Source organism: Sinohyriopsis cumingii, chromosome 10, assembly GCF_028554795.1.
Source record: "Sinohyriopsis cumingii isolate HCF-2022 chromosome 10, ASM2855479v2, whole genome shotgun sequence".
NCBI lineage: Eukaryota > Metazoa > Mollusca > Bivalvia > Unionida > Unionidae > Sinohyriopsis > Sinohyriopsis cumingii.
In genome coordinates, this window is record NC_142970.1 from 68,556,380 (window position 1) to 68,573,081 (window position 16,702).

The window sequence follows — 16,702 nt, forward strand, 5'->3', positions numbered from 1 at the left end:
GAATAATGTCTTGATGAATAATGTCTTAATTAATGTCTTGATGAATAATGTCTTGATTAATGTCTTGATGATTAATGTCTGGATGATTAATGTCTCGATGAATAATGTCTTGATTAATGTCTTGATGATTAATGTCTGGATGATTAATGTCTGGATGATTAATGTCTTGATGAATAATGTCTTGATGAATAATGTCTTAATTAATGTCTTGATGAATAATGTCTTGATTAATATCTTGATGATTAATGTCTGGATGATTAATGTCTTGATGAATAATGTCTTGATTAATGTCTTGATGATTAATGTCTGGATGATTAATGTCTGGATGATTAATGTCTTGATGAATAATGTCTTGATGAATAATGTCTTAATTAATGTCTTGATGAATAATGTCTTGATTAATGTCTTGATAATTAATGTCTTGATGAATAATGTCTTGATTAATGTCTTGATGAATAATGTCTTGATTAATGTCTGGATGAATAATGTCTTGATTAATGTCTTGATGATTAATGTCTTGATGATTAATGTCATGATTAATGTCTTGGAGTTTATTGTCTTGATTAATGTTTTGATAATGTCTTGATGATTAATGTTTTGATAACGTTTTGATGATTAATGTATCGGTTATCAGTATCTGGATGATTAATGTCTTGTTTGTGATTAATGTCTTGATGATTATCTTGATGACTTATGTCTGGATGGTTAATGTCTTGTTTGTGATTAATGTCTTGATGATTATCTTGATTATTGTCTTGATTAATGTTTTGATGATTAATGTCTTGATGACTGTCTTGGTGATTAATGTATTGATTATCAGTGTCTGGATGGTTAAAATGTCTTGTTTGTGATTAATGTCTTGATGATTATCTTGATGACTTATGCCAGGATGATTAATGTCATGATGATTGATTGTCTTGATGACATGTACCTGAATGATTTATGTCATGATGATTAATGTTTTGTCTGGTAGTTTACATTTTTGTTTTTGCAGTTTCCTCAAAAAACCCTAAAACATTTAGAAATTTGCAATTAATTCCAAATCAGAGAGTAAAAAGCCCAATTAATTAATTATCATCTGGAGATCTGGGACTAAAATGTTTCAAAATCTTTTTGTCCTGCAGAACTTTATCTGCCTTAAAATACATTAGCTCACATTGAAGTGTGATTACTTAATGTAATTTATAATTTTTGCTTCTTGAAGATGAGAGAATTCTGGTCCTTTCAAGTGTTACTAGTTGGGAAAGAAGAGTAATCGTACATGAAGTTGACTAGTCATTAAGTGCAGATTGTTCATATAGTTTATAACTTGTACCTTTACAAAACAAAATCTAATTGCTCTTTAGGGTTTGAGAAAGCTGCCACTAGCTTCTTATGGGTTGTTGGTTCTTACCAGGATTTTCCATAGTTCTTCCTCCATCATGCACACATGTATTTCCTATCTTGCACTGAAAAAATGGTGATAGACACCAAAACAACAACAGCAACTATTATAAATATGTATGTTACTATTAATAAATATATCTGTTATTATTAATAAGTATGTCCTTTACTATTAAAAATGTCTATTATGATTAATAAGTACATCTTTTGCTATTAACAAGTATGTATTTTACTATTAATAAGTTTGTATTTATTAATAATTTCAGCACACAGATCTAAGTCAGTATTTAGAGAAACATCCTGGAGGATTAAATACTTTTAATATAAAGGTAAGTTTTCAGAGGATAAAACTTCATCATTATGCTGACACACACATTTCCTCTTCTTTTTAACCAGAATTTATTGGATTTCAACCATGTTTGGCATTTGGCTTCAGGTCTATATTACCTTGATTGAGTTTGATTTCCAATATCCCCGACATCATTTCCCTGACATTTACAAGAGTTATGGCCCTTGTTCTTACCCATTTGTGCAGTAAATTTTGACTTAGATTAGCTGTATTGGCATGCAGTTTTATTTGGATGAGACCATGAACAAGTTCAATTTCATATGTTCTGCATTATCATTTAGAAGAGAGATGGTCCTGGTGTGACTCTTGTATTCACTTTGCTTTCCACAACATAACTTGGTATGTAATATTGCATTGTAGCCAAACTTATTATGCAACTTTGTATTGATATGACCATGGACGAATTTGATTTCCAACATTTCACATCACCATTTATTAGTGAATGGTTCTTGAACTCCCATTTTCTCAAAGCTTCCCTTTTCTGAAAGAAATTATTTTGTTTGAGCTCTTCCAGGTAGATTGTAGATACCTGCAGCCATTTGTGATGCACTCATTGCTGCAAGTTCTACTTTGTAATTGGCTTGAAATAAAAGGTCAGGGAAAATTGGTAAAATATGGAAGTAGACATTATTAATCATAACGTTAGCAGAAGTAGTGGCTGTATTACATTGTACATCAACCAGTGATTTTTATTACCCAAAGATGTTCTGTATATGTATTTAATTTGCAGTCAGATTTATCTCCCTTTAAAGTAGGTGTCAAACAGCTTTTGGGTCAACTGTATGAAACACTATCATAGACAGAAATGGTATTTTGTGATTTCAGAGTGAGACATGGCCAAAGACAAATACGATTAATCTTTCATACTTTTCTTGTTACACACCTAATAAAAAATGGTACTTTTTGTTCAAGACATAGGTTTAATTGAATGTATTTGTAATAATATCAGTGTATTTGTAATAATATCAGTGCCTTAATATGGACAGAACATGCAGAAGAAGGCATAGGTTTAATTGAATGTATTTGTAACAATATCAGTGTATTTGTAATAATATCAGTGTATTTGTAATAATATCAGTGCCTTACTATGGACAGAACATGCAGAAGGCAGACAGTGGTTTCAAGTGAATTAATTATGACAGTTATGCTGTCATCAAGATCTAGCTATACTGCAATGAGATGGCACATACTCAGTTTTCTAAAAAAAAAATTAATTCACAGAATTAAAAACTAAATAGTGATAACATTAATAAGTGTACCCACTTTATGTTGGAAAGGAAATATGAATACCATGAGAAGTATGAATCATAGAGCAAACAGAGTTCAAATTTTTTGTTGAAGCTGGTACAGTATGATACATTGATTAACTCACTCCTTAAAAAAAACTCAAAATGTAGCCTGATACTAGTCCTGGGCTTATTTCCTTATAGAAATGTACCCACTGTTTGCCTTCCAAACATGCCCTGATTTGTACAGAAACCTTCTTTATTTTTTCTCATCTTTGACAAATAATATTTTTCGCTATATCGGAATTCATTGACAGAACAGTTTGATACTTCCAGAAAGCTTTTGGTGATTATTAATAATTTTGTGACGCTTTTTTTCAGAAAATTTGGATGATGTGGCGACTTGATCTGATTGAAATGTACTTTTCTTTTATTGGTAAATAGTTTAAAAAAATAGTTGTATTTTGCAGCAAACTTTTCAGTTGTACTGCAATCGCTAGAAATTAAAAAAAAAAAAAAATATTTTAAAACTTTTTTCTTCTCCTGTTTCTTGCAGTTATTCTTACTGCAACTTCTCCGAGGTTTGGCATATTGCCATCAGAGAAGAATTTTACACAGGTAAATATACCAATCCTTCCAATCAGGAAACAGGTCTTAAAGGTCACTTTTGGAGGTTTCTGTTTAAACTTATTTTTTTAACCTTCCATACCTGAAAACTCCATATTCATTGTTTTTGTATATTACATCAAGGGAGTCATGGTGGAATGGTTGGTAAAATTTCAGAGTTATAATCCATGGGTTGATGGCTTCATCCCAGGGTTAGCAGCCTCATTATGCCAATGGGAAAAGAACCTAACTTTCATTTTCTTTAGCAGGATGTAGCTAATAATGTGTTGAAAGTGCGATTAAAACCAAAAAGAACTGAAAATATATTGCATCAATATGCAAATAATTGCATTTAAAAGTATGTCTCTTGCAAAAGTTGGCATAAGTTTTACCAACCTCTGATATGTATGCAGGAGTGACACATTTCCAAGAACAAAAACTCATTATGTAAATTTATCCTCCCCATCAGAGAGGATGACCTTATATATATTCTTCTTCATCTTCTCCACTGATTTTTCCTTGCTGATTGCCTATATGATATGTCTAGGTTCTCTTTTTTATTGGTTTGATGGATTTGTTATGATTTGATAGCTTGCAGTATACTTTGGAAAAAGCAAAGGTGAGCAGTAAGACCAGCTTGGAAAGCGCTTCATAACACTGCATGGTTTGACAAAATATAATCACGTGATCCTTATTTCAGTGTGTCTCTTCTTTGTATTGTAATGTTTTATACTTGATCTTTTTAATGCTTAGTAAAAAAAAGTAAAGTACATGTCCAAGGAAAGCAGTATTTTTTTGTTTTGATCATTATTTGTTAATGTGTACTGCACAAAATCAATGTTTCTATCATTATACTTTTACATTAGTTGCTAGTTACTTGGCCTGATAAGTCACATATAAATCAAACCAAGTCTTAATGAAGGGAAGCAATCCAGTCAGTCATTTTGGACAGTCATCATTAATTTGAATGGTAAATGTTGGGAATTGAGCTGGAATAAATGTTATGAGAGAAGGAGAGTTTTAATCTACATGTAGATATGCTTGATAAATTAACACTTTGAACCTTTTCTCTATAATTGACCTTGTGTTTAATCTTCACCGTATAATTTGTGGTTAATAAAAAACCTATCAATTGTTCTGCAATATCAACTATTGCATGAACCTGATCAATGTCAATAACTGACAGATGTAATTTAAAACTATTAGTTAGTTAAAGATGGCTGCTGGCTGTTATGAAGGGAAAATTGTTTTTCCCAGTGGTAGTATTTAAAACTTGTTATAGTACTTTGTTTTTTTAAACTCATTTTAGGATTAGGTGGTGGAATATAGGAAATTAAAAATATCAAGACAACAGGTTATCTTGAGAAATAACAAATGTATATGTTGAGAAAGTTGTCAATGGGAGGTTCATTTTATCTTCAAGTAAACCTTTGCTTTCTATGATAATAATTTACTTGATCGTTTTCAGATAAAATACTCCATTAGAGCCATGTGATTGAACGCGTCCTGTTTTAATTTTAGTTACAAAGTTTCTTAAGAGCCTTTTAATGAATAAGACTTATCAGATATTTGTGAGAAAAACAATATCAAACCAGGGAGTGAAATGGCCAATATACTAAATTGTCATCTATGCATGTTTTTATGTTTTCTTACTTTGATTTTATTCATTTTACCTTGCAGGGATCTCAAACCACAAAATTTGTTAATAAGTGAATCAGGAGAACTCAAATTAGCAGATTTTGGTAGGTTCCTTTCCTATTCACTTTAATGTCCTAGTTATTATCTTCTGGTAAAGTTATCCTCTTGAAAAAAAGGTTATATTTATGAATATCCCCAGTCATGTTCAGTAGTATGCCCATTGTGTCCTGTGCATGTTGTTAGAGGCCAATAATGAATACAGGAACCACAGTGACTCAGTGGTTAGCATGCATGACTTGTGACCAAAAAGGGTGCAGGTTCAATCATACAACTGGATCAGTCTGGGTTGAATGATATTGAATGTCCTTTACCATGACTCTTTATCCCAATTGCCTTGGCAATAATCAACCTTCTTGTGTTGGCTTGGTGCTCAGCATTAAGAGGTTAGCATTAGGGCTGGTTGGCTTGGTGTCAGGATAATGTGACTGGGTGGGACATAATGCTACATGCCTGCGGCATGATGTTCCAGTGCTAGACATCACTGTAAACTGTCAAACTGCATGCTTCGCAGTGATATGACTTAAACATTGTTAAAGCTATGTTAAAAATCCAAATCACACACACACACACACACACACACACACACACACACACACACAAAAAACACATATACACAGCACATGCACACAACATAACATACACACACACATACACACACATATACACACACACAACACAACACACACATGCACACACACAACACAACACACATATCCACACACATACACACACACTCTTCTTGTGTTGATGTGCCATTAAAAACTCCACCAAATCAGGGATGGAAACCAATAGTCTTTCAACTACATAGAGATGTGCCATCTGATGCTAATTACAATATTAATTTATTTTATGTGGCATGTCACATAACATATGTCCAAAAAATTGTATGTATGGTTGACAAACATTATAATCATAATTTTTCCACACAATATAGTATGTTTATTTTACTAAAGAATGAAGTATATCCCCCATAAAATTAAGACAAAAACAATATCCTCTGTTGTCTTGTCTGTCTGTCTTTCTCTCCCTCTCTCCGTCCCACTGTGTGTGTGTGTGTGTGTGTGTGTGTGTGTATATATATATATATAGAGAGAGAGAGAGAGTCTTATTCCTGTGTTAGGATAACTTATTAGCAGGTGTGCTAATTATGAAATTGGATATCCTTAGCCACTATTTGCTAAAACGATTTAAAAGATGGGTGGATGACATATCGTTCTTTTTACCAGATAAATATGGTAATTAAATTACTTTATTAGGTGCTAATAATGGTGCTTGTATTTTCAGGGTTGGCACGTGCCAAATCTATACCTAGTCATACCTATTCCAATGAAGTGGTCACACTATGGTATCGGCCACCAGATGTTTTGCTGGGGTCGACCAACTATTCCATATCACTGGATATGTGGTAGGTAGTCTCGATTTTTTATATCAATTTTCATGATGGATGTTAAAACAAAATTGAATACAAATGTCTGCAGAGGAATTATTACAGAACTCAGTAATAGTTTTCAGAGTTGCTTCCTTTTGATTACTTGTGAATTTATTGTCTAAGGTAATTATTTCTGATTTTGATCTTATTATAAGGACAGGGACATTGTTGGAATTTTGTTGTTGAAACAGTGGTACAGTAGCGTAATATAATGTTTTAAAATTGTGAAACAAAATGTGAACTTGAAATGTTAATTTCATCTTTCTAACTTTTTTAAGTTTGGCCTGAAAGATTTATCTTATTCATTTTAGGGGAGTTGGCTGTATTTTTACAGAAATGCTATCTGGGATAGCTACATTTCCAGGGATGAAAGACGCCTGTGATCAGCTGGATCAGATATTCAGGGTAGGTTTTTTAAGATCATATTTGTTGGTAAAAGTAGATATGTTAAGAAGTTGATTCATAATAGGTGATCTTTTAGCGTCCATCAAGTAATACATAATCTGTGAATCATTTGAGGCACTTTGTAGCTTAATACTAAGAAAGTACTCAATTTGTGCCAGCAGTTTACTATTAAGTTTTTTCTGTCTAGGTTTTGTTAATGATAATCCCATATTTTTCCCCATGATAAGAGGGAAATAGATGGTATTTTGTAGATTATAATAAAAGAGTCATGGGTTGTGGTACCTGCCCATTGCAGCCTGAAATGGTTGCCAAAGTGTTTTGCTTTCATATCCTTGGCAGGACACATCCACTAATGTCTTACAAATGCAATTAAAATCCTCCCCAAATAAAACAAACCCATGACAAGACCAGGGGTCAGCCTAATAAATTTGTCATATTGTAGGAAATTGGCCTAAGATGCACATGGTGTGACGTGAGACACAGCAGTCATTTTTTCCAGCCTCAGCACTAGTGCAGTCAATAGCCTGTGAAGCTTTTGGTTACATTTTGCAATTTTCCTAAACCTTGTGATAAATTCCCATCATACTTGACATGAATAATTATGAAGCTAAAACCTTTGATTTTTCAGCTCATGTTTGTTTGCTTCTTTTACTGTGGGGTCAAGGTTTCAAGCAAAGAAAATTTGTGTAAAGGTTTTCCTTGAAGATTTTTTTTTCATTTGGTAACACAATTACCCTTAATAGATTTTTGTCCTTGGCAAGAATCATGATGATAAGATAAGATAAGAATTCTTTATTTCAGACTACTACAAAGTCCATACCTCTAAATTAAAATATAAAATAAAATTATAAATTAAAAAAAACATTGTAAACATAAAAGAACATATATCTCATACATACAAGTATACAGATACATTTAACACAAATAATTGTGCCATGCAGTGTTAAGAAAGAAATTAAACAGCACATTTAAATATTAATTTGTTCCATCTACTAATAATTTGAGAATTTAAATGAATGTCATGGTTCCAAAGAGATTTCAATATACAGTTCTTACTATTAGATATTCTTGTCATCATTGAGAAAACATACTTTCTCATTACTTCATCAAAGCCGAATACATTATGATTTACAAACATGCTGGAGGCACTATTCCACCTAGGAAGACCTATTAGAAAACGAAGACTATTATTATAACCAATAACTAGTTTTCTTTTCATAGATTCACTAAAGTTTGTCCACAGAGGAGCACAATACATAGTGCAGCAAAAAGATTTGCTGAAATTAAGACCATTCATTTTATGGCAGAGTCACTCCACCCATGATCGTGGATGCCAGAGCACTGTCCATAAATTCGCATTTTAAAATCAGTTAAAGTTTTGTAAAATGTATTGATGATTTTTATACTTGGGATGAATCATTACAGCTCAAACAATTCATTTTGTGACGTATTCTTATACCCCTTGGACTAGAGGTCAGGTGACAGTCATAGAAAATTGGTCTTGAGGTTTTGTTAGAGATTTTTAATTTGTTTATACTTTCTAAACCCCTTGATGCATTTTCTTAATATGCTGGATTAATCACTATGAAGCTAAGAAAGTTTATTCTTTGACATGCTAGCTTGAACATTTGATCTTATTTTTAAGATCACACATTTTATAGCATTATTTTGATTGTGGGCTCCACATGCAGCCCCTGGCCGTGTTGTCAGACCTAAATATGCTCTGTAAATATTTGCCAAAGTTTCATAATTTATAGTCAACAACATAGACCGTGACCTGACATTGCATCATGTGTTGGCCGATCTTGGTTAATGTTTTTTTCTACTGATTACAAACGGCATAGACCCAAATCTTCTGGCATATTATGCAATGGCAGAGCTGGGTCAATGCAATTTGCAGTTGGACTTGACCCATATTTTTATGGCATCCTCAGATAACTGATATATGAATTCTCAGTTTAGTGTGTGTGTGTGTGTGATTTTGATTTTTAACTTAGCTTTGAAAAAAAACTTAGTTATATTGATACGGTGTCTGCAGTGTGGCAGTTTATAGTGATCTCTGGTACTGGGGCCTCATGACGCAGACATGTAGCATGATGTCCCACCCAGTCACATTATCCTGACACCAGGGTGACCAGTCCTGACACTATCCTCTTAATGCTGAGTACCAAGTGAGGCAGCTGTAGGTACCATTTTAAAAAGTCTTTGGTATGACTCGACCGGGGTTCAAACCCGCAACCAACCGCATTTGAGGTGGACATTCTAACCACTAGGTCAATGGAGCGGTGAATTTTTAGTTTAAACTATACACTTAGTGTGTATCGATGGTAGTGTGTAAGAAGGATATTGTTTATTTGTAGAGAATGCTCAGTGGTTACATGACTTCTGTATGTAAATTTGATGTAAATTTTTTTTCTTGTATGTTAATTTCATCGTTTTTTTAAAATTTATATCGCTCGAACTTTGTAGGATTATCATACAGATCTGCAAAATATTAACTTCATATAATCTGATAAATGTTTTGCTTGTAAGACCTCAATGGAAACACTTTTGCTTTGGGGCATATGTATCTCGTAATCTTTACTTTTGGGAATATATTAAAGTTATATCTGCCTGTCTGACAATATGTTCATGAATCCACTACATGGGTTGATGGCAAATTTTGTTAAAAAGTTTTATTTTACAGGCAACTCAATTTCAGTAGTATTAAAAACACATGCATTGAATATTTCCATTCGTAATGAAAATAAAAATATTTTGCAAGGTATTAAAAAAATATCTGAATTACTTTGTCAGCACCCTCAGATGGTACTCTCAAAAGCTCATAAATGTTCTTGGAATTGGTGATCACCATTACATGTGAAAGGCAAATATTATTTTGGAATATGATTTGTGTTTCTTATGTTAATAGTCCTACATAATATTTTTTATATTATGTCACCAGTGTATGAACACCTTACGACATCACAAATGATGTAACATTTTGCAGAGTAAGGGATAACAAAAGAAGCATCCAGACTCATTTCATAAGACTATTCTTTGGTTTTGTCAAATGAAATCAGTTTTCATTGTACAATAAATAGAATATTATTGCACACTTCAAATGAAATTTTTGAAACCCATCAAGTTATTTCAGTGCTTAGCTGACTATGGTTTGTAGAAATTATTCCACTTGTTTTATAAACTTCACTTCAAACAAGCACTTGTGTAAGAACCTGTATATCACACAATGTTCTAAAGTGAAATATTGGATAAATTTATGAATCTTGTAATATTACAAACTCGGAACTTCATTAAAATAGTATTTGGTTTATTGGGCTGAAAGAGCACAATATTTCATTAAAGCAGCATTTGGTTTATTGGGCTGAATAAGCATGATATTTCATTAAAACAGTATTTGATTTATGTTGCTGAAAGAGCATGATATTTCATTAAAACATTATTTGGCTTATGGGTCTGAAAGAGCATGATATTTCATTAAAATATTATTTGGTTTATGGGGTTGAGAGAGCATGATATTTCATTAATACAGTATTTGGTTTATGGGGCTGAAATAGCATGATATTTCATTAAAACAGTATTTGTTTTATTGGGCTGAAAGAGCATGATATTTCTCTTGCTTCCTAAAGTCACAACTCAGTACATATTTTAAGGGATCAGAAGGTAATAAATTAGTACAGAAGTTAATATCAAAGTTGGTTTCTGCTGTTTTGTAACTTGAAACAAAAGTTTCATGATTAAATACCATGAAAAATTCACTTTGTAAATGGGTTCAGATGGGGGAAAAATTCACTTTGTAAGTGGGTTCAAATGGGGGAATTACACTCTAGCATGACCCCTGTACTATTTTGTCTTTGTGACCTGAATTGCATCTGCACAGATTGGATGAGGGTGATCAAGATATTGGGCCATTATAATGAATACATTAAAGCAAATGTTTCATATCTTGGATGCATCCCACATGATGGGGCAGTGAGTTCTAGAGTCATACTTTAATGCAATATGGATTTGACTTTGTAACTTGAAATCCATCTTAGTTGACTTAGAGGGAGGAGTATTTGATAATATGTTCCTTGTTCCTGGAGATGAGGAGGACATACGTAGTTGAATCTTGAATGCAGCATGGGGATGCTGTGATGTGTACTTGGGATATGGGGATGCTGTGAAGAGTCCTCAGAGCAGAGTATGGTGTGGGGAGTACCCAGGGTATGGGACAGTGTGAAGAGCACTCATGGTAGAGGGATGGTATGGGGTATACTAAGTGTATGGTCTGTAGAGTACTCAGGCTAGGTGGATAGTATGAGGAGTACTCAAGGTAGGGGTATAGTGTAAGTACTCAGGGTAGGCGGATGCAGTGAGGAGGAGTACTTGGGGTAGGGGAATGGTGTAAAGAGTATTCAGGGTAGGGATCTGGTTTGATGAGTACTCAGGGTAAGAATATGCTATGAGGAGTACTAAAGGTAAGGGCATGCTATGAAGAGTACTCAGGATTGCCCGAAAATGTATGAGTGCAGATATTTGTGATGGTTTTCATTTGTAGTTTCTTTATTAATCTAGCTTTTCCTTTATTCTGTGTTTACAGGTGTTGGGCACCCCAACAGAAGAGACATGGGAGGGAGTATCCAAATATCCAAACTACAATTATAGTAAGTGTCAATCTAAACTTGATTGATTAAATAAAAGAGCCTTGATTATTTCATATACAGCTATCCCCAGTGTCAACAAATCTGAACTATGGAATAGCTCATGACATACCATATCATAGATCAATTCTTGGCATCTCCTTTATTTTGTAAACAATGTAATGTAGGCATTGACTGTTTCTCCATTGAAAATATTCCCCAATCACATTAACATTGGGGAAAGCATTATGGTTATGACTGGTATTAGATTTTCCTCTTTTGCAAAATTTTCATTTCTGTTGGGGGTCAACAAGGTAAAGTTTGACTATGTACTAGTTTAATCTACACTCTTTTGCAAATAGCTAGCTGCCTTGCTGGTTGGCATGGTGTCATGTTAATGTGACTGGGCTGGACATAATGCTACATGTCAGCTTCATTGACTGTAAATTGCCACACTGTAGGGGGCCCCGATTGGCTGATTGGTCTAAAGCGCTCTCCATTACTGATCACTGCCATCTCACCTCTGTCTGCATAGGTTTGATTCTCGCATTCAGCTAATGTGGGTATGTGAGAAAGCTTGCCAGTAGTTTCTCGTGGGTCAGTGGTTCTTTCCAGGATTTTCCCGGGTTTTTCCTCCACTGCTAATACTGGCCGCCATGTATCGTGTGCTGAAAAATGGCATTAAACCCTACAACAACAACAACAACAACAAAAGCCACACTGCAGACATCATAGCATAATCACTAAATATTTTAAACTTACCTTAAAAATCCTAAGACACACACACATGCCCTTCCAAAAAGACACACGCCCTTCCAAATAATTACCCCCAATGACAATATGTCTGTTTTGTACAGAAATGTCTACATCTGGCATTATCTAATATATCATGTGTTTCTTATCTAAATCAAATTAATTGAAGTTCTCCTGTTATTAGACTGATAATGGCTTGTTTTTTCTTCCATGTTCCTTAATTCTCTCTTTTTCCTCTCTTCTGTCTAATTATAAATATAATTGGAATTGGAAGTGATTACATTAATCCACTTGTAACTATTGAAATTCAAAGGACTGTATCCATAAACCTATAACTTTGTTACCATCTTTCTAGCCATATGAAAATATTCATATCATCTCCCTGTCTCAATCAGTGTTATGGGCAGTTTCACATTACTTATGAAAATGAAGCCTTTTACCCCCCCCCACACACACAACCTCCATGGAAACTACATATAGAATCAGAAACCTTGTTTCATATCCTTTTGAGAAGGTGAAGCAGAAAGATCATTAGAAATGTGATCATTCTCTAACACAGAATATACAGCGTTGAGATTACACTGAGAACCTCCTGACAGATGCACTAACAGACACAGCTACCCTAGAGATGTACACATTGGTAGATAAGAAATGTGATCATTCTCTAACACAGAATATACAGCACTGAGATGACATGAGAACCTCCTGACAGATGCACTAACAGACACAGCTACCCTAGAGATGTACACATTGGTAGATAAGAAATGTGATCATTCTCTAACACAATATACAGCATTTAGATTACATGAGAACCTCCTGACAGATGCACTAACAGACACAGCTACCCTAGAGATGTACGCATTGGTAGATAAGAAATGTGATCATTCTCTAACACAGAATATACAGCACTGAGATGACATGAGAACCTCTTGACAGATGCACTAACAGACACAGCTACCCTAGAGATGTACACATTGGTAGATAAGAAATGTGATCATTCTCTAACACAATATACAGCATTTAGATTACATGAGAACCTCCTGACAGATGCACTAACAGACACAGCTACCCTAGAGATGTACGCATTGGTAGATAAGAAATGTGATCATTCTCTAACACAGAATATACAGCACTGAGATGACATGAGAACCTCTTGACAGATGCACTAACAGACACAGCTACCCTAGAGATGTACACATTGGTAGATAAGAAATGTGATCATTCTCTAAACAATATACAGCGTTGAGATTACATGAGAACCTCCTGACAGATGCACTAACAGACACAGCTACCCTAGAAATGTACACATTGGTAGATGTGATTGATATCACCAATTACAGCATATTCACTAATGTGGGGAAAAGATGAAGTTTTCTTGACTTAATAATTTATTGTTCAGACAGTATACTTTATAGATAAAAGTAACTAATATTAGCACTGCTTTAGATTTGAAGAAGAAAATTCATATAGCAGTGTTTATGATTTCTGAAGATACAGCTTAATCTACAATTCTTGAGTTTCAGTTACTAAAACTTAATGAGAAATATCAGAAGCAATGAAACTGTCATACTAATGCATCACTTTAATATTCTGTTTCAGAAAAATTTGGTTTGTACACGAAGCAGCACCTTTCTTCTTTGATTCCAAAGTTAGCTTTCATTCCCCATGCTGAAGATCTTGCCAACCAGCTACTTCAGGTAGAGTTATGTCTGTGATGGCCACATATATATTTATTACAGTCAAGCCCATAAGTTCATCATTGTGATCAATCGGTTTTCTTGTTTGTGTCTGTATATCCTCCCTAGTATCGATCCATATGTCTGTGCACATCTGAGGTTATCTTCAGTACTTTTTGTTTTCCTGTTTATTTTAGTACATTTTGTTCCATCCTCATCATATTTGGAATACACTTGGGGGTGGGCTTGATTGCAGGTTATAGCCAATTCATATATACCTTTATAATGTGATGTGATGTGATTTTGATATTTAACGTAGCTTTAAAAAATTTTCAGTCATATCGCTACGATGTGTGCAATGTGGCAGTTTATAGTGATGTCTAGCACTGGGCCGTCATGCCGCAGACATGTAGCATGATGTCCCACCCAGTCACATTATCCTGACACCAGGCCGACCAGTCCTAACACTAACCTCTTAATGCTGAATGCCAAGCGAGGCAGCTGTTAGTACCATTTTTTAAGTCTGTGGTATGACTCGGCCGGGGATCGAACCCACGACCTACCGCGTCCGAGGCGGATGCTCTAACCACTAGGCCATCGGAGCAGTTACCTTTATAATAATCTAATGAATATTATTTTTTAATTTTTTTTTTAAATTTTTTTTTTGAATATGTCTCTTGGATGGAGTTAATGATAGATGTTGCCACATTACATTAAAAAAAAAATCCTAATGATTGTCATGTTGCAAAAATAAGCATATACCCTTAGAGTTTGTAACTGCAGTTTATTAACAATACTGCCGCTCCGGTGGCCTAGTGGTTAGAGCATCCGCCTCAGATGCGGTAGGTCGTGGGTTCGATCCCTGACTGAGTCATACCAGAGACTTAAAAAATGGTACTAACAGCTGCCTCGCTTGGCATTCAGCATTAAGAGGTTAGTGTTAGGACTGGTCGGCCTGGTGTCAGGATAATGTGACTGGGTGGGACATCATGCTACATGTCTGCGGCATGATGCCCCAGTGCTAGACATCACTATAGACTGCCACATTGCAGACATAGTAGCGATATGACTGAAAAATTGTTAAAGCTACGTTAAAAATAAAAATCACATCACATCACATTAACAATACTGGAGGCAGTTAAGGTCTAAGTATATTTTACAAAACATTTTATTTAAACATACTGTCTACCTTCACAGCAACAGCCTCAGTTCACACTTTTAAAATGCATGTTTTCCAAGCCAACAAGAGTTATACAAACTATTGTCTTCTGCCTTTGCGAAAATTGGTCTAACTTACAGAATAACATGAAATCCCATTTTGAAAAATTCTTTTTAAGCCTCGACAGGTCTAATCTTTTGTTGTGAAACAGACTGATAATGGGTTTTTTAACATGATTGAGACTCGTGCAATTAAAAACAAAACTATAATAACCTTGCAGTATTATTAGTTACATGGTTTGTGATGATCTTGTACAAAAGGGATGTAATCAGCGTAAGTTTACTGCTGACTCTGCATTTTCCCCTACAAGTTCATTAACAAACCATGTTGCAAATTTACCTTACCATACAACCTCAGCTACATCTTTTCACATTACTTACAAGTAAATGTTAAAATTGGAGACAAGGCAAAAAAAAGTTAAACAGTGACCCAAAATATTGATATTGATTACTGCATAACAGACTGACATAGGATTTTTTTTTCTAGATCTCAAAACACACCTCCATGTGACAAATAAAACACTGGTACTTCTAATAGGTATTTCTTAGCTGTACATTATTATAATCAAATTTCATATCACTTAACTGTTTGTACTTGCTTATAAGTTGAGGCAAACAGCAAACAACAAAGATTCTGATCTACTGTAGCATGAAACACCTGCAGATTCGAGTCTTTGTTGTTTGTTCTATGCTTACTCCAAACAAACTGAACAGACATAGATATGCTGGTGCATCATGCGACAGCAAATTTGGTTCTGTTCAGTTTGCAGTTGGACATTATTTACAAATATGTATAGGTGGTATGTAATACTTTACTGTAATGGCTAAAAGATTTTATAGTGGAAAATATAATGGGTTGTGAAGGAATTTGCAGTCCAAAATACTTGCTATTTCCCAATGCATAAGTAACCACATTGAATTACTTCATGAGCATACATATATTAGGGAAAGGTCCTGATTTTATCTTATTCACATCAGTTAACATTTGGACTTTTTTGTGCTCTTAACACTCATAAAATCTTGGAAAGCCTCAAGATTAAAGTTCTAATACACAGGTAATGTGGTTTTGATTGCTTTGAAAATTTGAAGCACTAATGTTTCTGTTGCAAATTTTGACACCACTTTTATGTTGTGACTCGCCCAGTAGTGTGTGGTGCTACAGACAATCACATTTTTCATGGAGGGATTTCAGTACCACAAAGCATATGGCACAGTGTCCATTCTCTTTTACCAAACAGTTCTATTACTAATAATAGCAAACTTACAGTCATACTAAAATGAGCAACAAAATGCATATTTATTGGCCTTTCAAGTCCAGATTGTCAGGGGAGACAACT

At 34.3% G+C, this 16,702-nt stretch overlaps 1 protein-coding gene across 5 annotated transcripts in view; it reads left to right on the forward strand.

Annotated features, from left to right (window-relative positions):
• Positions 1 to 16,702, forward strand: part of LOC149790345 (cyclin-dependent kinase 14-like) — a 127,336-nt gene that overhangs the window by 91,576 nt on the left and 19,058 nt on the right. For all 5 annotated transcript variants that reach the window (XM_089972388.1, XM_089972389.1, XM_089972391.1 and 2 more), the window contains 7 exons: positions 1,650 to 1,712; positions 3,515 to 3,576; positions 5,245 to 5,306; positions 6,547 to 6,667; positions 7,003 to 7,096; positions 11,679 to 11,742; positions 14,071 to 14,168. In XM_089972388.1, the coding sequence (XP_089828514.1) occupies positions 1,650 to 1,712; positions 3,515 to 3,576; positions 5,245 to 5,306; positions 6,547 to 6,667; positions 7,003 to 7,096; positions 11,679 to 11,742; positions 14,071 to 14,168 (564 nt within the window). The remainder of the gene's footprint in view (positions 1 to 1,649; positions 1,713 to 3,514; positions 3,577 to 5,244; positions 5,307 to 6,546; positions 6,668 to 7,002; positions 7,097 to 11,678; positions 11,743 to 14,070; positions 14,169 to 16,702) is intronic.